General features: G+C 41.5%; 2 protein-coding genes across 2 annotated transcripts; one reads left to right on the forward strand and one right to left on the reverse strand.

Moving 5' to 3' along the window:
* Positions 1-801: 801 nt before the first annotated feature.
* Positions 802-9339, forward strand: slc26a6l1 (solute carrier family 26 member 6, like 1; the record flags this gene model as incomplete). The annotated part of the gene is made up of 19 exons (XM_083939564.1): positions 802-941; positions 1114-1253; positions 1442-1552; positions 1629-1804; positions 1896-2060; positions 2463-2615; positions 2912-2994; positions 3095-3242; positions 3342-3455; positions 5880-5957; positions 6121-6216; positions 6351-6457; positions 6659-6728; positions 6815-6907; positions 7324-7434; positions 7660-8088; positions 8931-8985; positions 9073-9218; positions 9313-9339. The coding sequence occupies 19 exons, from the start codon at positions 802-804 to the stop codon at positions 9337-9339; spliced, it is 2442 nt and encodes an 813-aa protein (XP_083795690.1).
* A 214-nt stretch (positions 9340-9553) lies between these two features.
* On the reverse strand, positions 9554-20888 carry p4htmb (prolyl 4-hydroxylase, transmembrane b). Its single transcript, XM_083938514.1, has 9 exons — positions 20178-20888; positions 19980-20061; positions 13361-13551; positions 13165-13261; positions 12387-12549; positions 11424-11609; positions 11142-11232; positions 10855-10978; positions 9554-10251 (listed from the first exon to the last, which is right to left on the reverse strand). Exons 1-9 carry the CDS (start codon positions 20511-20513, stop codon positions 10034-10036), a joined length of 1488 nt encoding a protein of 495 aa, XP_083794640.1. The 5' UTR covers positions 20514-20888; the 3' UTR covers positions 9554-10033.
* Between the last annotated feature and the right edge of the window lie 1230 nt (positions 20889-22118).

Raw genomic sequence — 22118 nt, forward strand, 5'->3', positions numbered from 1 at the left:
TTAGGATAGAGCTGTTTTTCAAGCCAAGACAGTGACAAATATTGGGAATTATTTTGACATTCCTAATTTGACTCATCTGCATTTTGTTGTACTATGTGATAAAAGTAATTGTCCGTTCCAGTGAGTTTGCCTCGGTCACGTGTGTGCAGCTCTGGAATGACTGAAATGAAACATTGCTCCTAGCTCGGATTCAGATTTCATGACGGCACTCTCTTAAAGGCCCAGTATACTATTTGCTCACATGCGGCAAAAATCTGACTTTGGCTCTTACTGTGAATTTGATTAATGCTTGAGCCTGTTGGTCCAACTATAATAAAGTTTGTAAACTAAATATATTTATACATTTTACTTTTTAACTTGCCAGCATTGTGTTGAATATAAATGGACCACTAGTGTCATTTTAAGAAAATTATTTTGTATTTTGTTCAAAAGTAGCCATCACTTGACTCACTTGACCTATAATTTGTGCTGACGGTGACATTTCACGGTTCATTAGCTTTACTTTAGCTAGTGAATGGAAAAACAACCAGGAAGGATGGGAGGGACACCTGTTAAACATCCATTGAAATTCAACAGAGTTAATCTTTTTCCTCTTTAACATCATAATTACATGCTTTGCTTCTTCCGGTCAGCCATAGTTGTCATGTAGAGGCTCTGCCCACAACATCCTGACTATAGTTAACCATTAATGCAATATGATGTACATATGTAGATACAGTTGTTCTTGTGACAGTGGAACAGAAGCATCAGTAGGAAAGAGTAAAAAAATTAAGTTGCCCAGATTTTGATAGATTCAGCCCAATGGACTCTACTCGCAGATTTGGAAAATACAGAGTTGAGCGGGAAGTGCTTGATGAGGAGAGACTGGAAGAGGTAACGCAGAGAAAAACATACTCCGACACTCACCCTTCTCTAACTAAACGGCTCAAAGACTCCTTAAGGTAAGTCCCATTTTATGGCTTGATCATGTAACTTTGACATTTACTGGACTGTTGACGTCTGATCTTCTTGTCAAAGATAGCCAGAGACCCATCTTCTGCTAATACATGCTGTAAAATAGCCAATAAAAAGCCTTACGCTTTTGTCTCTCTGTATTCCTCAAATATCTTCCAGATGTACAGTACCCAAACTAAAACAAAGTGTGGTGAGCAGCTTGCCTGTGTTGTACTGGCTTCCCAAGTACTCAGTGTGGGACTATGGCATGCCAGACATCATCTCCGGCATCAGCGTGGGTATAATGCACCTGCCACAAGGTATGACAATAGTCCTTAATCTTGAGCGTAAATATCAACAATATTAAAAGAAAAAAAGTATTTTTTTTCTCATAGGCATCGTATGTTGAGTGAATTTCATGACTTAAGAGTATATCATTAAAACCTAACCTAACCAAATATAATTTAATAAGGTACTTTCCCTTTAAAGAATATTTAATTTTTCACAGGTTTGGCATATGCATTGTTGGCTTCTGTACCTCCTGTATTTGGGCTCTACTCGTCCCTCTATCCAGCATTGATCTACTTCTTTTTTGGAACATCACGCCATATCTCAGTCGGTAAGTAGAGAGCAGGAAAGAAGATGGCCATTGCCATGGCCATTATAACCTCTGTAATAACATTCATTGTGTTCAGGTACATTTACTGTCCTCAGCATCATGGTGGGTAGCGTGACAGAGAGACTTGCTCCGGACATGAATTTCCTCATAAGAAATGGGACCAACGTCACTGCAGAGGTGGACATAACTGCCCGGGACTCATACAGGGTGCAGGTGGCGGCTGCTACAACTGTCCTCGGAGGACTTATTCAGGTCTGAACACAACGTCCCCCAGATATGATAATGTATAATGTTGTTGTTACAGCTGCTAAACTCATATATACATAAATTGTTGTTTGCATAGGTGGCACTGGGTTTGGTAAAGTTTGGATTTGTGGGAACGTACTTGTCTGAACCTTTGGTGCGAGCTTACACAACAGCTGCTTCAGCCCATGCTGTGGTGGCACAACTGAAGTACATCTTTGGAGTTTCACCAACACGGTCTAGTGGTCCCTTGTCACTGGTGTATGTGAGTACTGTCACTTATTTTGTTCTGATTGCTGTGTGTTTGTTGACACAGCAGCACTGATCTGATTACATTATCTGTTACAGCACAGCTGTTGTAGCAGCAGCTTTGGCAATGAGCAGATCATTTTAATCATTTGATTATTATGGGACATACATATAAACAGGGAAAGAGTATTTCAAGAACTAAAAATAACAATGGACCTACAATCTAAATGTTTTTTTTCTTGTAAGATCAGTGTACATAGATTATAGATTGTAGAATAAGCTAACAAGGTTGAAATGTCATCTCTACTTTATTATGACTTTAAATGACCAAACCATTAGATGTGTGCAGCTAAAAATGCATGTTTTAACATGTGCAGTAGCCATAACCAAATCCTGCTTTTCCTTTCTCCATTCTCAGACTCTGAAGGATGTTTGCTCCCTGCTGCCACACACTCATCTTCCCACACTGCTAGTCAGCGCTGTGTCCATGGTATTTCTAATTGTATCCAAGGAGCTCAACTCTTTTCTCAGTCCGAAGCTGCCAGTACCCATCCCAGTGGAGCTCATCACAGTCAGTTGATAAGAGGACACACTCGTTGGCCTCTCTTTATGTACATACAACTCTGCACTCTGTGCTGCTGCTGATGTTGCAGCACTGAAAAAGCACACACACGGTGAAGCCAAACAGCTGAATCAGCAGTAGTGCCCTCTACATTTTTGCAGTTCAAAGCAAAAATGTGATATTAATGGCTAATAATTAGGTTCACATCTAGCACATGATTTGCCAGATGTTTAATGATTGAGCGTTTGAAATGTGTTGTGTTGTGTAAGTGTTTATAATCTGTATGCTTTCTGTGATGGCTTTAGATTGTGGCAGGAACATTGATATCAGCCTATACCCACTTGAACAGCAACTACACTATTTCAGTTGTTGGAGAAATTCCTAGTGGGTAAGCATTAGGATTTAATTTATACTGCTGTGATTATTTGTTGAGTCACTTTCACAGCTTGTCAAGTACTAACTCATGTCCTTCTCTACCTGTGCACCAGTCTAAGTCCCCCCAGTGTACCGGACGGGAGTCTTTTTGGGGAAGTTATTGGTGATGCTTTTGCGTTGGCCATGGTTGGATATGCCATATCTATTTCACTTGGCAAAACATTTGCACTGAAACATGGATATAAGGTGGACAGTAACCAGGTAAACCACAACTCTTCAAACACCTGTTTAATTCTGCAGATAATCCTTTCTCTCTGTCTGTGCCTACTCATTCTTGTGTCTGTCGTCACACTGCTGCAGGAGCTGGTGGCGCTGGGTCTCAGTAATGCAGTGGGAGGATTCTTCCAGTGCTTCTCTGTCTGCTCCTCCATGTCTCGAAGTCTTATCCAAGAGACCACCGGAGGAAAAACACAAGTGAGTGAGTAACAGAGGTAACAGCATTACATCAGCATGACCTCACAAGTACTGTGAACATACAACATGCAGTAGATGGACTATAAATATGCCATGAATATGACCTATTTAAGGATGATTGACGTAGGGTAAAAAGGAAATTATGTTCAATAAAATATAAACACATTATGTACATAAGAAGCATGTGGAAATTCAAAACTGATGGTACAGTACTAGAACATGCACTGTTGTTTTTAGCTTCAAAAATGTATTATGCAGCAACATAACTACCCCATGCTCTACAAATGAAATCAGGATCACGAAAAGTTTTCCTTTAAAAACACATTTCAGGTTTTTAATAAGCATTCATCTTGAAGAACTCATTACAAATTCGAAACTGAGATTTTACTGAAAAAAAGTTTCCCTCAATTCACCATGTAATGAGAGATAAAACATGAAATGGACTTCATCTTCAGTTTCACCTAAATCCCAACTACACACACACACACACACACACACACACACACACACACACACACACACACACACACACACACACACACACACACACAGTTTCTTTTTATTGAGGGAGAGATGCATGTTTTTATAGCTATATATGTTAATGACTGCATGGGCACACCCCTCGACAGCGCTGCAAGCAGCAATACCAGGACTCAAGCAATCAGCCCCGATCAGGCACTGCACCAGTCTAAACATTATACCAAATCAATTAATTATTGGACACAAGAGTTGATAGCTGCTACAGTACCACTAAATTTTGAAAGTTGAAAAATGTGTAGTAAATGAACTTGTACCTGTAGATGCACCGTTCAAAAAGATAAAAACAGATATTGATTTTGTAAATATGGATGATGCATAAAGAGTGTGATGGCTGTTCATGTTATATGTAACTCCAGATGTCTGGATAACACCTGGGAGAAAAAGAAAAAAGCCCTTTTCTAAAATAATCTGGAGATATTTGTTTTTATGTGAAAAAAAATATTATTTTTTTGTTTGTTTTTGTTTTTGTTATTGCGGTTATTGGTTTACATGCTTTTGTATATTTTTCCACATGTTTTGTACATGCAAGATTGGAAGATGTAATTTAAATAGTGGTGTCTTGTAATCCCATACAGAAATAAAAAACATGAATGAATTAATGGATATAGTATATAACACCTTTCTGGTCTTCCACTAAAGCATTTTTTACACTACTTCAGAATCAGAATCAGAAATACTTTAATAATCCCAGGGGGAAATTATATACTCCAGATATACAAACAACAAATATTATACAGACAAAACATATATTAGAAAAACTTTTTAGAAATATATACAAGATACCAGTACCAATCCCACTCTCCTAGTATCGCGTTGTATAGTTTAATGACCACAGGCAGGAAAGATTTCCTGTGGTGCTCTCTGGTGCATCTGGGTCTTCGGCTGAAGGTGCTCCTCTGCTGGGCCATTGTGTCGTAGAGAGGGTGGGAGACATTGTTCAGGATGGACCAAAGCCTGGACAGCATCCTCCTCTCTGCCACAGTGGTCAGGGTGTCCAGCTCCTCCCCCACGACATCACTGGCCCTCCTGATCAGTTTGTCCAGTTTGTTGGTGTCTGCGACCTTCAGCCCACTGCCCCAGCATGTGACAGCGAAGAAGAGCGCACTGGCCACAACAGACTCATAAAACATCCTGAGCATCGTCCGGCAGATGTTAAAGGACCTCAGCCTCCTCAGGAAGAAGAGTCGACTTTGGCCCTTTTTGTAGACAGCCTCTGCATTTCTAGTCCAGTTCCACTTATTATTGAAGTACACACCAAGGTACTTATACTCCTCTACAGGACCCCCTGGATGGAGACAGGGGTCACAGGTGTTTTCACCCTCCTCAGATCCACTACGAGCTTCTTTGTTTTAGTCACGTTGAGCTGCAGATGATTCAGCTCTCTCCAAGTGACAAAGTTGCCCACAACAGTCCTGTATTCACTTGCATCCCCCTTTCTGATGCAGCCAACTATTGCTGAGTCATCAGAAAACTTCTGAAGGTGGTAGGACTCAATGCAATAGTTCAAGTCTGAGATAAAGAGGGTGAAGAGAAAGGGAGAGAGGACAGTCCCCTGTGGGGCCTCAGTGTTGCTGACCACCCTGTCAGACACACAGTTCTGTAGGCGTACGTACTCGACACATTCACTCATTCCCAGACACATTCATACACTTATGCTCATCAGGATATAATCTAATCATTCAGATGCATCTTGCACAGGGACCCATGGATTTTACCGCCAGTCTACCTATTGGAACGACCTGCTCTACCTCCTGCTGGCATATTATCAATCTATTTTCCAAAAATTGATTTAATTAATCTTTGCTAAACAAATGAAAGTTAACTTGCCCACTGAACACAAATGTTTTAATAAAACCAGCACCAAACTTTGTGTTGTTTTTGCAGATGGCTGGAGTGGCTTCAGCTCTAATTGTGTTGGTGACTATATTGAAACTTGGACCCTTGTTCCAGGAGCTGCCAAAGGTTCTGTTGCTCTTCCACTTATCTTTACTCTAAAGTAGATTTGCAGTAAATATTTATGATGCATGGCATGTTTTGTGTCATGAATTTTATTAATATTTTCTTTATTTACACTTCTGTCCGCACATCTGATTAATCACGTCATACTTGGGTGTGCTTGTTTTAGGCTGTCCTTGCAGCGATCGTCTTTGTAAATCTGAAAGGCATGTTCAAGCAGCACTACGACATTGTTACACTGTGGAAAAGCAGCAAGATTGATCTGGTGAGAGATTGTTTTAATGCCCTTAAAAGCCGCAACAGTGACATAAGTAGCTGTGTTGTTGAACCTGGAGAAGTGTCATTATTATTGTGTACTTTTCATCATCACACTAAAAAATTAATAATGTCATCTCCCAGGTGGTGTGGTTGGTTACTTGGGTGTCAACGCTGATGCTCAATCTGGATCTGGGCCTCGCGGCATCAATCATCTTTGCTCTGCTGACGGTTATCTTCAGAACTCAGCTGTAAGACTCCACTGCAGCTCATCATAGTATATATACATAGTCCTACTGTGTGTGTGCGTGTGTGTGTGTGCATGCCTGCATGCGTGCATGTGTGGCAATGTTAGTAATTAATGTTAGGCTGCAAAATCTGCCAGATAAGACAAAATACTGTACAAAAACATAATGCACACATTATAGTTTTGTGCTTTTCATTCCATTTAGACCAACATACTCTGTTCTTGGAAATGTTCCAGGTACAGAACTGTACGTCGATATAGAGACCCACAGAGAGGTGAAACAGAAAGATGGGAAACTATACATAAAAGCTTTTCTACCTTCACTGCAAAAAAAGCTAATAATTCTTTTGCTGTTTGGCAGGCAAGAGAGATTCCAGGTGTTACTATATTTCGCTCCTCTGCTACAGTATATTTTGCGAATGCTGATCTCTACCTTGAGGCTCTGAAAGAAAAGGTTTGTTCTCTTTCCTAACAATACTATTTATTCTAGGGCTGCAACTAATGGTTATTTTCATTAATGAGTAGTAATCTGAGGATCTCTACTGATCTGAAGTTGGCGCCTTCAAATTCCTTGTTTTATCTGACTGTCATCAGTCCAAGAACCAAATACATTTTAGGGTAGCCATGTTAAGCATTTTTGCATGAAAACTGACAGAAACAATTCATTTATTAGCAAAATACTTGTCCATTTATTTGAAAGCAATCGATTAACCAGTTAATTGGCTAATTCTTTCAGCTCTAATCTCATCTCAAAGTCTAAGAATGTTACCCTCTCTTCTTTAGCAAAGCAACAATTTCTATTTATTTCCTTTCTGATATGTTTATAAGATGCACCTTATGCTGTTTTTTTTCTTCATGATCTGTTTTCAGAGCGGGCTGGATATCAGTAAAATGATTATCTATAAGAGAAGACAGGAGGCCAAACAGAGACGCAGGGAAAGGAGGGCTGAGAGACGGGCAAAAAGGCAAGCCAAGAAAGAGGTAGATATGCTGGAAATGTATAACATCCAGACGGCAACATACAACAGCATACACTGCAGAAGGGGGGTTTGTTTACTGAAACATTTGAGGGATTACGGTGAAGAAAACTGGCACTAAATCCTGTGGACAGAATCCTAGACAGAACTACAGAACCGGATCAGTCAAAAAGTCAACATACTCTAGTATGGCAGATATTTCAATAATTTCTTTCCTACCACTCTGCAGAGACAGGCACAGAGGGCAACTAAACAGCTGTCTGGAGCACCTTTGTTCTCTGTGGAGGAAGAGGCCAGCCGCTGCAGGGACACACGTGTGGGTGAGAATTTTACAGACGAGGAAGAGCAGGGCTGGACTGAACGTGAGAATGGGACAGTGTTTGTCATCCCAACTACTCCTCGAACACCAGACGGCCCATCCAGATGGGAATACCTGAAAGGAGGAGAACCAGACTGCACCAGCTTAGGGTCGATGTCTGAGCTGCAGGATGGGGACACCACAACTCTGGGCTCCAGCAGTGAGGACACACTAAGCCGTGATCTGGAGCGGGTCTCACTTGGGTCACTGGGCAAATGGACCTGGGACATTCACTCCATCATTATCGACCTCTCGACGGCTAATTTCATTGACACAGTGGCTATCAAGACCATGAAAAATGTAAGTCATGAAGGGACAAATATCCTTTGAATGAAGGCTAAGACATGACGAATGATGTTTATAAAGGTCCCATAGTCTAATAAAATAATTTCCATGTCTTTTTTTAATATAAAGGAGGTTGAGGTGCTATATAAATACAGTAAATGTATCAAAATGCTCAATCTACAGAGAAATGCACACAGCCAATATTCAGAAACTGTGTCTTTAAATGATCTGTCAGGACTTCTGTACAGTTGTGATGTCACAACTACACTATATAAAAATAAAAAAGTGTCACTGCAGTCATTTCCCAAAACAACCAAATACAAAATGAGCCTGAAAATAAGAATATGTTTTTAAGGAGAAAATCCCTTTTAGTAAATATTAAGTGTAATTCGAGAAACATTAACAAAAGCATTGTTTACAGGTTACCATGGAAATTGTTACAAGGAGTTTTGTTAAACAAAACATTTTACAATGTTAATATATAGATTGATTTGTCTGACAATAATAAAGGTAATAAATAAACACAGGTCTGCAATCACCCGGTCCTGACATAGTTAAATTTTCAAGGGTAATAATACAATGGAGCAAAATGTTTTCTATCGTGGTCCTTGTAAGAATTGGTAAGATGGCGTCTTTGAAACAAACAAACTGATTTTGATTTAATTTGGCAATTGTTGATGTCGCTGAAATGGGAATTTATGAACTTGTAGATACACATAGTTCTACTCATAAATGAACCATGATGATTGACTGTGAGATGGATTTTTAGGCTATTTAGGAATAGTAGCACCTGATGGGAAAGGTGGGCGCAGTGGCTTTTGATATGGATAAATATTCCATGTTTGCTTTACTGACAGGTTTTCCATGACTTCAGTGAGATTGACATAGATATCTACATAGCTGGTTGTCAAGGTACGTGAACACTCGCTTTGTAGAGGCTGTACTACATGAATAGGGTCATCGTGGTGGTAATTTGCCTGTAAACTATTTTCTCCTCAGCCTCTGTGGTGGAACAATTAGAGCTTGCCGACTTTTTCTCAGAGTCGATTACAAAGAGACGTCTTTTTGTCTCTGTTCATGATGCTGTGCTCTACTGTCTGGACCATCGTGGAGCGACATCGTTCCCCAGATACGAGCCCTCAGTGGTAAGTATACACAGCTGGTGTTCAGTTTAATGGCCCAATGTTACACAACATTTAATAATGTCAGTTTGACTAAATCCTTTTCTATTGATTTCAGGACACATACAGCAGCACCAAACTTTAAGGACTTCAACCAAACAGCACTCAAGATGGAAAAATTATCTCAACATCTACTGGGGGGAATATAAGTGCTTTTGTGAAATTTGTCTTCATTTAATAATTGTAAATGAATAGAATCTAGACGATTGTTGAGATATATTCAACTTTATTCAACGTGACAGAGTGATGCAGTGCATTTTTAGAGAAAAAAATATATCAATAAAATGAAACATCCAAACAAACAATACCCTTCAAGAAGAATCTGGTAGAAAATAATGAGGAATAAATACAAGACAACATGCATCACACTGACAATGTGTGAGCCTTTTTGGTAATGGCAGCAAGAACAAGGTAGGACATTGAAATGTTTACGGAAGCCATTTCAATTTTCAAGTGCAATTTCTGCTCATAGCAACAGTAAAATCTGTGAAGCTAATGCATGCAAAGGAAATTTTTTGTCTCAACTCCTTAAATGAGCTTCTAGTGCAACATTCCTAACCTGGGAAATTATGGGAGATAAAAAAAAATACAGGATAACAATATCCAGGCAATATTTACCAAAAACATCTCTTTACAGTTGCATAAAGCCACTGTGACGTCATTCCCTGAAAAAATCTTGTCTTGACATAACGGGCCACAGAGGATGTTGCCAAAGTAGTTGTGCACAGGACCGAGGAAGGCTAGGTAGATTTTATTTAAATATAAATTTGGTTTTGGAGCTACAAGTCTTGATGGATATCAGAACTCTGTATGTCCGGGTTCAGAGTCAGACCTTCATCATCCTCATCCTCTGGCTGCTGGGAAACCAGCTGCTGGTAGCGAGCTTGCCGCTCGTAATCTGGATCAATGTTGATCCATTTATTTGCGACCCACTTAGTGCCATGGGTGACCACACAGCCTCCATGCAGAGCGTATTCATCCTGTTCTCCCACCCAACCTTTGGAGAAAAAAAATCAATTGATATTTTGCAACAGTTTGCAAAGTCCATCTCTTTTTTAAATTCACATTGATATTATGGATATCAAACAAGTTGAATTACTTGTTTTACTCTCCCAACTAACATCTGAGTTGATTTAGTAATATTATTATTATTATTATTATTATTATTATTATTATTATTGTTATATTATTACTATTGGATGGATTATGATAAAAATGTTGGTGAACCTCAAACTTTTTATCTGGTGATATCAGAAACTTTCACTTGGAAACACTTTAAAGGTCTCAACATCTTCTAGATTGGCACAACATTTTATGTAAACATTCATGGTTCCTGGATAATGTATCCAAATGGCTTTGGTGATCCTCTGACTTTAATCTAATGCTACCATAAGGTTAATTTCTCCACCTCATTGGTTTAGGTCCAACTAGCTGCAAAGCTATTGACATTCCCATCAGCTGGGCTTTGTTTTTAGTGCTAAATAGCAAATACTAGCATGCCAAACTAAGATTGCGAACATACTGTAATAAACATTCCACCTGATAAACATCATGTTAGCATATTGTCTTTAGTATACATGTAGTTTATTGGGAATCCTACCTCTTCCATCAGAAAGGTAGTTGTACCAGAAAACAGCTGTCCCTTTGGTAGGCTTCACCCTCAGGTTACTCTTGTCACAGTTCCTTCTGGTGTCCAAAAGGTCAACGTCATTCTGTATGAGAGACTAAAGCACACTCAAACTCAGTGACACAGTTTGCTTAATGTCAGAGCCATACACTCACTGACAAACGTGAGTTAATGCAGATATCAAAGACAAGCACAGTATGTACAGAGTACTTTTGCAGGGCTCTCCCTGCATATTTCCAGACCCACACACAATTACGCACCACTTCATCATAGGTCCTGTTGTCTGCCACAGGGAATGCGGTCTCCCCGCCCCCCTCAACAGAGTTCAGGTAGAAGAGAACTGTGATGTACCTAGGTGTGCAACACAGATTTAGGATGCAAACAAGCAAACACAAACACTTTGCAAGCACACTATCTCTCCAGATTGTGGAATCGCACAAACTAACATCACAATGGAGTTTAGTAATCACACTGCACGGATGAATTCACAGATATTATTGTTGAGAAATGCTTCAATCAACACTGCACCTCAGTGATCTCACCTGCAGGACGTCTCAAAAGGAGTGGATGTGTTGGCTGCTAGGCGCGTGTGTGTGCAGGCTGTTTCAGGATACACAGGGCCGCTGTCATGGTGGGCGTGGTAGTGTCCTCCCTCCTCATAGCGAACCACCTGGAGTGGCTCACTGAGGTCAACTAATGCTTGCGGGAGCCGAGTGAGGCGAGTCACTCTTTGTTAAAGAAAGGTAAAGAAAAAAAGTTGAGATGTCTGGGAGAAACTTCGGATTATAAGTCGCAGTTTTTTTCATAGTTTTGCCGGGGGTGCGACTTATACTCTGGAGCGACTTATGTGTGAAATTATTAACACATTACCGTAAAATATCAAATAATAGCCCGGGCTATTATTTATCTCAGTCACGTAAGAGACTAAGCGTATATCAGCAATCGTCACACACATGTCAACCAATCAAAATTCAGCGGGGGCGGGTCATGGCAGAAGTGCATTGTGAAATAAAGATGCTACCTGCCAATGCTTGAGCTAAGCGGCGCTATGTCCACCCTAGGAGTTGGCGGAGTTGTTCAGAAATGACACCGAGGAAGAAGAGTTCATTGGATTTAGTGATTAGGAGTGACGGATTGTTTGGTAAACGTATAGTATGTTCTATATGTTATAGTTATTTGAATGACTCTTACCGTAATATGTTACGTTAACATACCAGGCACGTTTTCAGTTTGTTGTTTATGCGTCATATAACGTACACTTATTCAGCCTGTTGTTCTATTCTATTTTTATTTTAAATTGCCTTTCAAGATGAAATGTCTATTCATGGTGTTGGATTTTATCAAATAAATTTCCCCAAAAATGCGACTTATACTCGAGTGCGACTTATATATGTTTATTATGCATCTTCGGCTGGTGAGACTTATACTCCGGAGCGACTTTTAATCCAAAAAATACGGTATATATAGTTCATCATGGCACTACAACAGTCAGAGGACATGGTTACCTCGCCTTGATGTCTTGAAGGACCTGGTGTGCTCCTTTGCCCTGATACAGCCAGGTGTGTCTGCTGTTTCTCACCAGCTGACTCCTCTTCACCCCTCGCTGCAGCAGGAAGCGCTGGAAAGCATCATTGCTCAGAAGCCTGAACTCTTCTAGACTCAGCAAACCTGTCCAGAATATGAAAATGTTTGCTACATATTACTCTGATACCTTCTGTAAGTCTTCATTTCCTGCATTACTGACAATTTCTCTCATTATTGTTACCATAAATAGTATCATGAAGAGTTTTCATGTGTGTTCAGCCCTTTCTAGGCAGAAACCTGACGCATTCCTGAAACAGGGTTTAAATTGAAGCTAATATGAGTTCAAGGTGGGATTCATGTAGAATATGCCTCTACAAATTACTCTCTTGTCCATACTAGACCCACCTTTAAAGAAGGGTCACAAGTCAAAATGGTTGGGAACAACATTATGTATGCTTTAAACACGGGTTTGTTTCGAACACTACTGAGGTATGCAGTGCAATCAATAGTTCCCCTTTTGTACTGTGTTTTAACTGGTTTTGACACTAAAAAATATGCCCAAATCTACCAGTGCTGTCCCTCCTGGTGTTGTAAAACTGGTTTACAGGTCACATTTTTATGTACAAAAATGTTCAAGATTATCCCACAAATTAGACTACATATACCGACATACACATGAACTAATGTGTAACACAAATAATGTTTCCAAATTAATTTTTATACAAACAGATGCATTTTTGTACAAAGTTGACCTCTTACCATCACCATCCTTGTCAGCTTTGAGCCCAACATAGATCTCTCGCAGATTCTCTGGTGTGAGCCAGATGCCGTCCCTCACTCGAGAATGAGTCAGTATCTATTGGAGGCAGGACAGTGAAGGCCGGAGTTAACCAGCCCTGAACCAATAACTGCAACTCAACAGTACATGCTCACAATCCACAAATATGACATACACCTCATGGAGCTGCAACTGTCCATCCTGGTTGATATCAAGGAGGTTGAAGATCTCCTCTGGGCTGAGGTTGAGCTCCTTGGCCAGCTCTTCCTGGCCATCTTGCACCATTAGCTGGCTCTCCATTAGACCCCTTAGCTGTGCAAGCTGCATCACAACACGGCACTCATCCTCCGACAAAAAACCAGGGATCTCTGCAGAACAACAAAATTATACACAGAGTAAAATACCTTGGGTCAACAGGATGCTCTGCTGCATGTTTCACAGTTTCTACTACTCTGTTGTACCTTATTGTATTTTATGTATAATTAAATTCCAGTCGGTTTTATTTATACAGCCCAATATCACAAGTCAGAAATTTGCCTCATGGGGCTTTACAATTTGTATCCCTCTATCCTTAGACCCTCGCTTCGGATAAAGAAAAATAATAAAGCCAAAGCCATCTTGTCTTGTCAATTAATCAATTAGATCACCAACATGAAATCAAACAGCAAGAATTATTCTTTTTTTCCAGATTTTTTTTATTAGATTTGCAAACAAGAGCACAAGAAAAATCATAACAGCCGTACAGTGTGTCTGCCTTTAAGTCAAAAGGGGAGAGAGACAAAAACAAAACAAACAAACAAAAAAAACAACACAGACCCCGCCATCCCCCCAACTACCCATGTCAGACACGACTACAACAACCAACCAAACAACTTATATAACAACATATAACAAAAGTAGATAGGCACGGTAAAAAATAAATACATAAAAATTTAAAATAAATAATTAAATAAATAAATACAACTAATAGCAAAAATAAATAAAATAATTTGAGAAGTAATATACAAAAAAAGGGGGGGGGGGTGTCTCTCCTTCTAGGCACTAGGAAGTGTCCTCGGCATCATCAGGAGTAACAGTGAGACTATTACTAATAAGCCTGTGAATGTTCTCCTTTGTTGAGATCATCGTTATCCCCAAAGCAATTTCAGTCAAAAGCAACTGGACTTGGTTATTTGTCTAGGAAGACGTTTCAGCTCTCATCCAAGAGGCTTCATCAGTTCATGTACGCATCTGACCAGGCTGGGACTGGTCCAGCTATCTGGTGTAGAGATCCAGGAATTTAACCTCTCACAAGGCCGATGATGTCACTGACACCCTTTGTGCTCCAAGTGCCAACGACTGCCGTTGGAGTGACAGTCGTTGGTGGGAAGTAGGGTAGGACTTCGTTAGTGCTCTATTGAGTCTTAACGACTGTTGTTGGAGTCACAGGAGGCCATTTGTGAACAGTTGTTCTCTGAGGTTAGATTGTTGAATCTCCTGAAGGGATGAAAGGGCAGCATTGTAAATTGGAGATAAGTGGTGTCTCAGACCTCCTCCTCCGTTTAGCGATGGTTTCTCTACTTTTGCATAGATGGCTTCTTTTACTCCTCTTTCAAACCATCTGTCCTCTCTGTCTAGGATGTGGACATTGTTGTCAACAAAGAAGTGGGTTACACAGAGCTGATACACAGTGGCAACCCAGAGCTGATAACGTACCCACCAGCTCACAGGCCCAAGGGGAAGAACGCAAGCACCTGAGAGGCGACCTCACAACTTGGCTACCCCAGCTGGACCTTTGTGAAAACGGCAGCTGCTTCCAGAAAAAAAAACAAAGGTTGAGAAAGAAAAAGAAAACAAGAGAAACAACATAGTCATCCCGTATGTGGCTGGGGTATCAGAGAAACTCAGGAGGATCTTCAACAAACACTGCATCCCTGTGTATTTCAAAGCCAGTAACACACTCAGACAGAGACTAGTACATCGGAAGGACAGAACACCACACACACACAAAAGCAATCTGGTCCATGCTGTCCAATGCAACGAGGAATGCAAAGATCTCTACATTGGAGAAACAAAACAACCACTGCATAAACGCATGGCCCAACACAGGAGAGATAACTCCTCAGGCCTGGACTCTGCTGTTCATTTACATCTCAAGGAGAAAGCCCACTCCTTTGATGACAGCAATGTCCACAGCCTGGACAGAGAGGACAGATGATTTGAAAGAGGAGTAAAAGAGGCCAGAGGAGGAGGTCTGAGACACCACTTATCTCTAATTTACAATGCTGCCCTTTCGTCCCTTCCCAGGAGATTCAACAATCTAACCTCAAAAAACAACTTTTCACAAATGGCCTCCTATGACTCCAACGACTTGTTGTTATGACTCAATAGAGCACTAACGAAGTCCTAACCTACTTCCCACCAACAACTGTCACTCCAACAGCGGTCGTTGGCACTTGGAGCGCAAAGGGTTCCAGTGATGTGTACGTGGTCAGCTGGGGACTGCTTACAACGGTTACAAGCATCACTGTGACTAGGGTATATCTTAGCCAGTTTAGCATTGGTGAAATGGGCTCTATGAAGCACTGTAACAGGCTGTGCCTGGCACAAATCGAGGATTAGTGGACCAGTTTTAAAATTTCCCTCCACTGGGCCTCAGTGATGTCTACCCCCAAATATTTTTAAGTGATACAGTTGGCACTGGGCTCAGAAGAGCAATCTTATTATAACTTACAAATATCAGTCATTTGTGTTGTACGTTGATAGCCAGGAATTGGTCCCTCTCAGCTTCAAGGGGGCGGTTTGGAAAATGTGGGAATTGCTTTTGGATAAAATGTCTCATTTGAAGGTACCGAAAAAAGTGGCTATTAGGCAGGCTGTATTTGTCCGACATAAATGCAAAGGATTCAAAAACACCTTTGTCATACAGGTCATTAAGCGTCTTGAGGCCCCTATCTGACCATATGTGGAATGCAGGGTCGGTGCAGAAAGGGAGAAACGCATAGTTATTCAAAACTGGGGCAAGGATCGAAGCCCTGCAAGCCGTACCGCGTAAATTTTGATGGCATTAATGACAACCGGATTGGGTGAGACCTTGTTGGCAGTTAAATGGAGCTATGAGCAAATCGTAGAATGCAAAGAGCAGGAAGAAGATGTTATCTCCGTATGAGTCCAGGACGGGCAGACGTCTGCATCTCCACCGCGGAGCCAATATAGAAATTTATAAATGTTGCAAGACCAGATTTAGGGTGTTGAAGAATTTGTTTTTTGATACAGGCTTGTTTATTCTGCCAAATAAAAGCATTAAGTTATCGGGCCTGTGAATGTTCTCTTTTGTCCAGGTCATTGTTATCCCCAAGGCCAAGGCAATTTCAGTCAAAAGCAACTGGACTTGGTTATTTGTCTAGGAAGACTAACTGGTGTGGAGATCCAGGTATGCAGTAACAGCACTGAGCAAAGACCACAACATCACAATCCTTCCAGGAGACAAGGGTAGATGCACAGTTGTTCTCAATGCAACTGATTACCAAGCAAAGACCTCCGCACTACTCAGTGACTCTAACACTTATGAAACTCTGAAACGAGACCCAACCAAGCAGTTACAAAAAGAAGGTTGGCCTGGACGCCGCTGTCCACTTACCTCTCAAGGAGAAAGCCCACTCCTTTGATGACAACAATGTCCACATCCTGGACAGAGAGGTCAGATGGTTTGAAAGAGGAGTAAAAGAAGCCATCTATGCAAAAGTAGAGAAACCATCGCTAAACAGAGGAGGAGGTCCGAGACACCACTTATCTCCAATTAACAATGCAACGACGGTCATCTGCACTTGGAGCACAAAGGGTTCCAGTGACATCATCTGCCTGGATCTCCACACCCGTTAGTTGCAGCTGTCTCTCCACTGTGCGTGTCATTAAGAGGCTGTGTTCTGAATGTAATAGTAGCCGTTTCTTAGTGGAGTCGGTTTAATCTAGTTTTACCAGTTCTTCCGAAATTTCCCCCTGTCTAGCCCATTCAGCCTTTCTCATTTGAGAAATATAGGATATCACTTGTACCCGAATAGTGGCTTTAAGTGCTTCCCACATAATGGCACTGCTGACATCAGGGATGTCTATAAACTCTATGCAAGAGCGGATTTGGGTCGCAACAAAATCTTTAAACTTACTATTCGACAGTACGTGTGAACTGAACCTCCATGGGGAACGTGGAACTGCATCCCGTGGAAACCTAATGTCAACTGTGGTAGGAGCGTGGTCAGAAGTGACTATTCAGATGCATTCACGCAGTCGAGGAGGTTGTTATCGAGTAAGAACAAATCAATTCGGGAGAATGTGTTGTGTACGTGGGAAAAAAGGGAGAAAGCTTTCCCATGGTGATTTCTAAACCTCAAAAAAAGGAACCCAAACACACATAGAACACCACAAAACAAAATATAGGAAACAAGACAGTAACATTGAGGCCAATCTGAGGGCTACTCCCAAAGAGAAAAAAACCCCTTCTGAGCTCTCCAGCTCGCAACCAACAGCTAAACTGAGCTTCCGGGGTCTCCTTCCTTAACTAACAGTGTTTGAACCCTTGAGTCACATGACAGTAATACCGATAATAATTTAAAAAAAAATAACAGTGACAGCCATGTAAAATAAATTAAATGTAATTAGCCAACAGAGGGCGCCAAGATGCCTTAGGGCAGGCAGACCATGGAGGCATTTCTCCACACCAAACAAGATAAATAGAATGCCTGTCTATATGAGGGGCCACCGTCCAACCTGGGCCAGAGCGCATACACTGCGCTGGTGCAGGTCGCCTCCGCACATCAGCCCATGATAAGTGCCAGGCTGCAGGAAAACACTTCGACGAACGAGTCACAGAAAAATGAAATACTTCAGATAACCCTGTGGCGGTGGGTGATAAACATCCAAAACAGCATAAATTAAAGCTGTGAAGAAAATATATAATAGCGAACTGAAATCAACATGTGGACACGCTTCCAGTGCTCGGCACAAAGGCCAATTAAAGAAAATCTGAATTCACATAATAGTGTGAGCAGGAAAGGAAAGAAAGATGAGGAAAAATACAAAAAACAAAGAGGAATTCAAAAACATCAGAAAGCACAGGATCTCAAGTCAAGTCTGTCTACAGTGTGTTAAAATGTCCATTTAGCGATTGCAGTTCAAACTCTTTAACAGACAGAATATCCACAGCCTGTCAGGACTTTAACTATTAACGCAGCGGCCTAAAAATAAACTCTGGCCAGTCCAGGGCTGTTAAAGCACAGCTATACTGTCAACAACACACAGACTCACAGTTATCCAAATAAAATGACAGTGGATCTTCTGCGGTGAAATCAACAGACTCCCGCAGTAATCAGGTCTCCTCCATGCGGATGCCTTTAACCTCGGTGACCAAAAAGAGCCTTTTCCTCCCTCCCTCCTTCATCCTGCTGCCACCACCTCCAGTGCGTAGTCCTCGTATATGGCAATAGGGGAGCCTCTGTAATGCAGCTTCCCACTCCTGGCACGGGCTTCGCATATTATTTTCTCCTTCACCTGGTATCTGTGCAGCCTGATAATGACTGCCCCCTGGCTTCGGTTTCTCAGCTAGTGTGCAGTGAGCCCTGTCACATTCTAGCTGTGATTCCAGGAAGCCTTGGCTGTAAACCTCCATGAGCAGCTTCGCAAAGAAGGCTGTCGGCCACGGTCCCTCCTGTGCTTCAGGCAGTCCAACCACTCTGATATAATTGCGCCGGCTCTGGGACTCCAGGTCGCTGACTTTAGTCAGCAGCCTAGCGTTGCTCTCTGTTAGTGTGGCCCACGAGGCCTCCAGTGGTAGCAGACGCTGGTCTTATAGATTCACATTTACCTCAAGGGAGCCTACCTTGTGAGCAAGGTCAGACATTGTGGCGTGGACATGGTCCAGCTTTGCTTCGAGCGTTGAAATGGAGGCTTTGAGATCGTTGGAGAGGGCTTTGTTCCCGGCAGAGAGGGCTGCACGGTGCTCTGCCCAGAGGTTAGTAATGGCTGCGATGTTAATCTCGCCGCCTGCATTCTCTGCGGGGCTAGCAAGACAAATATTACTATTCTAGTGACTTCTGGGTCTTGAAATGTTAAATTATCAAAAATTGCGAGAGCAAGGCTTGACCCGTGTCTAGTCCATCTCAGCCAAACCGCTATCATTTATTAGCAATTATTTTGGATATTCAATTAATACTTTTATTCAAAATACTTGAAGAATTTTCAAATTTTTCTCATATGAAAGTAACCTGTGTTACAACATTGGCCTCAGGGAAATTGTTATAGACATTTTTAATTTTTGTTTTGTCATTTTTTTGTCAGATTTAATAGAGAAAAAACACAGCAATTATTTGACCGTCAACATATTAGCAACATGTAGCCCAAATTCAGACAGACAGTGCAGAGCAACAGGGCCATTAATATCAAAATTGAACCAGTCATATTTAATCTATTCTTGTCACAAATACAAAACACTTAGGAAGAGAACAGAGAAAAAAAAACTGAGTACATTTTACATTTTCCTCTCTACAATGTTAGTGTCACCTTTACTCCAGCACATCTAATGACAGCCAGTCAGCTATGAGCCCTTATTGGAGTAGTTGCCCCAGGACTTATTGACCTCTTTCATGTCGCCTTGATTGACCTGACCTGAATAAACTAGGTTATGTGTTTGGGGGTGGTGGTGAGTGTGTGGTGAATGCATGTTTGTTTTTATCAGAAGGAGAAGAGAAGAAGCCTCTTTGGCCACTAGAGGCTGATGTGGGTGTGCTGCAAATTTGTTTTGACACATGGGTGTTTTGGCTCTTACCAAACAGCAGAGGTTTCAGACTCAGCGTCCGCATTTCATGCACTTTGCTTGGCACCAGTGACACCTTCTGCACGTGTCCCACCTGAGAGATACACCAGAGAAGGGATGTGGTGGTGGTGCACAATGTGTGTGAGAGAGAAAACGTATAGGGAGTAAATGAAAGAAAGAGTGGGAGTAATGCATCATCATATTACTCACCCTTATCCCCTCTATTCTTGTTAGGGAAACATCACGCAGAAAGTCGGGCTTCGATGGCGGACGTCGCGACTCGGGGCGCTGCTGGTTGCTGCTCGGAGCATCACGACTCGGGTTGGCATCTTCCTGACCGCTGTTGTAGTGCACGTAAAACAGCAGCGCTATAACATTTATGATGTATACGTGAAAAAACACCATCACTACCACGAAGTAAGAACGGGAGCACACACTGCTCTTGGTGCAAGAGAGGCGGTCGCACTGCGGCCGGAGAGGCAAGGTCGCGCTCCCGGACGGAGTCGTATCCTCCTCGCCGTCTGATGTTTCCTGGTTGTCACTCATGTCCCTGAGATTCAAGGAGTTGATACCTCCTCAGCAGCAAAATCCATCAGATTAATCAAACGATAGAATTAATGTTTTCTAGTTGCTTAGAAGTAAAACCTTGCAGGTGTGCTGACTGACAGATGCCTAGTTTAATTAAAAAAAGAAAGATAGACACTTTCAGCAGAAATTAAGTCGTTGCGCCCTGATACACCAAGGAGGGTTCATGATGAAGCTGTGCTCCTTTAAGATGAAAAGTCAACTACAATTGGCCCTGTGTCGTTATCGTTTCGCCCTCATACAGCAGCGCTGCAGGCTCGGACAGCTTTGTTTACACTGCAGCAGTCCCAGTCAGCAGCGCCAGCAAAGCGCACTGCGCATCCCCAAAAGCACCACGGCGGTTATCATCTCACAAACCTAGTCCATAAACACGATACAGCATCAATAGATCACGCAGAATAATCGCCATCCACAACAACCGAAAAACATGATCTGTGAGCACAGCAAAACATCACTGTCTGCAAAATATCGGTTATCACGCCATCGTCGGAGCTGATACAGTGCAATAGAAGAGAGTAACCCCACGTCACGTAAAAGGGGGGCGCGGCCTCATGTGTAACTCTCACCAGTGCCACCTGTAACTTTAGAAAAAGCATCAGGAAACATGATGAGTATGGAAGAATGGGAAGGTTTTCTTTTTTACTTAAACATTCTCACGTCACATTTCATTTTTTATGAGCTGAGTATTTATGGTTACTCTAGAACTTTGAGCTTTAAATAACATTGCCTCGATTGAAAAGCATAATGTGAAGTGTACTTAACAAAGTTTCATGTTTCATGGCACTGTTAAGTTTTAATTGTGATGTTTTTTATATATTAAAAAAAAAAAAAAAAACCTGTCTTTGTTATGTTTTTGTGTGGAATAAAAGAGATCTCAGAGTCAAAAATCACGCCCATATTTTTTTTACGAACTTTGAGGGTTTAAAATCCTGTAACATTGGTAAAAGTTGTTCTCTCTGGCCTTCAGGACCAATGACTAAAACCTCTGTTTTGTCCCGGTTGAGCTGCAGGAAGTTTGCTGCCATCCATGACTTGATGTCTACAATGCAGTTAAAAAGGGCATCAGTTGGCCCCCTGTCATCAGGAGACACAGCGATGCACAGTAGCATATCGTCAGCATAACTATGAAAGCTGATGCCGTACCTCCTGATGGCGACGCAAAGGGGAAGCATGTAAAGATTAAAAAGAGTTGTTCCTAAAATTGTGGAACCCCACACCTTATCTTATGGGTTCTTGAGGAACATGTATCCATATGTATCGTGAGGGTTTGATATGTGGTGGTTGGATCGCTCTTTAGGAGAAGAAAAAGCGACAACAACAGCCGTTCCTTTAAAGAATCCAGACAGTGTTTTAAAAAACGGCGTGGGAATTGGATCTAAAAGGCAGGTTCTGGGCTTTACCTGGTAAAAAAACACGACCAAGTATCCTCACATCAACCAGGGCAAAACTCCTCAGTGTTTCTTCCGGTAAAAGCAATGAGCCAGGTGTTAAGAGCTGTTGGGATAAAATAATGGATCTGATTTCATTGATTTTTTTTCTGAAGTGGTCTGCAAAGTCCTCACAAAG

This window comes from Echiichthys vipera (genome assembly GCF_963691815.1).
Source record: "Echiichthys vipera genome assembly, chromosome: X".
NCBI classification, from domain to species: domain Eukaryota; kingdom Metazoa; phylum Chordata; class Actinopteri; order Perciformes; family Trachinidae; genus Echiichthys; species Echiichthys vipera.

Coding starts and splice junctions, on each gene's coding strand:
- p4htmb (XM_083938514.1), bottom strand. CDS start 20,513: ATGAGTGACAACCAGGAAACATCAGACGGCGAGGAGGATACGACTCCG. Junction 13,552..19,979: donor TCTGAAACCTCTGCTGTTTG/GTAAGAGCCAAA, acceptor GTTGTTCTGCAG/AGATCCCTGGTTTTTTGTCG. Junction 12,550..13,164: donor AGCTGACAAGGATGGTGATG/GTAAGAGGTCAA, acceptor TATTCTGGACAG/GTTTGCTGAGTCTAGAAGAG.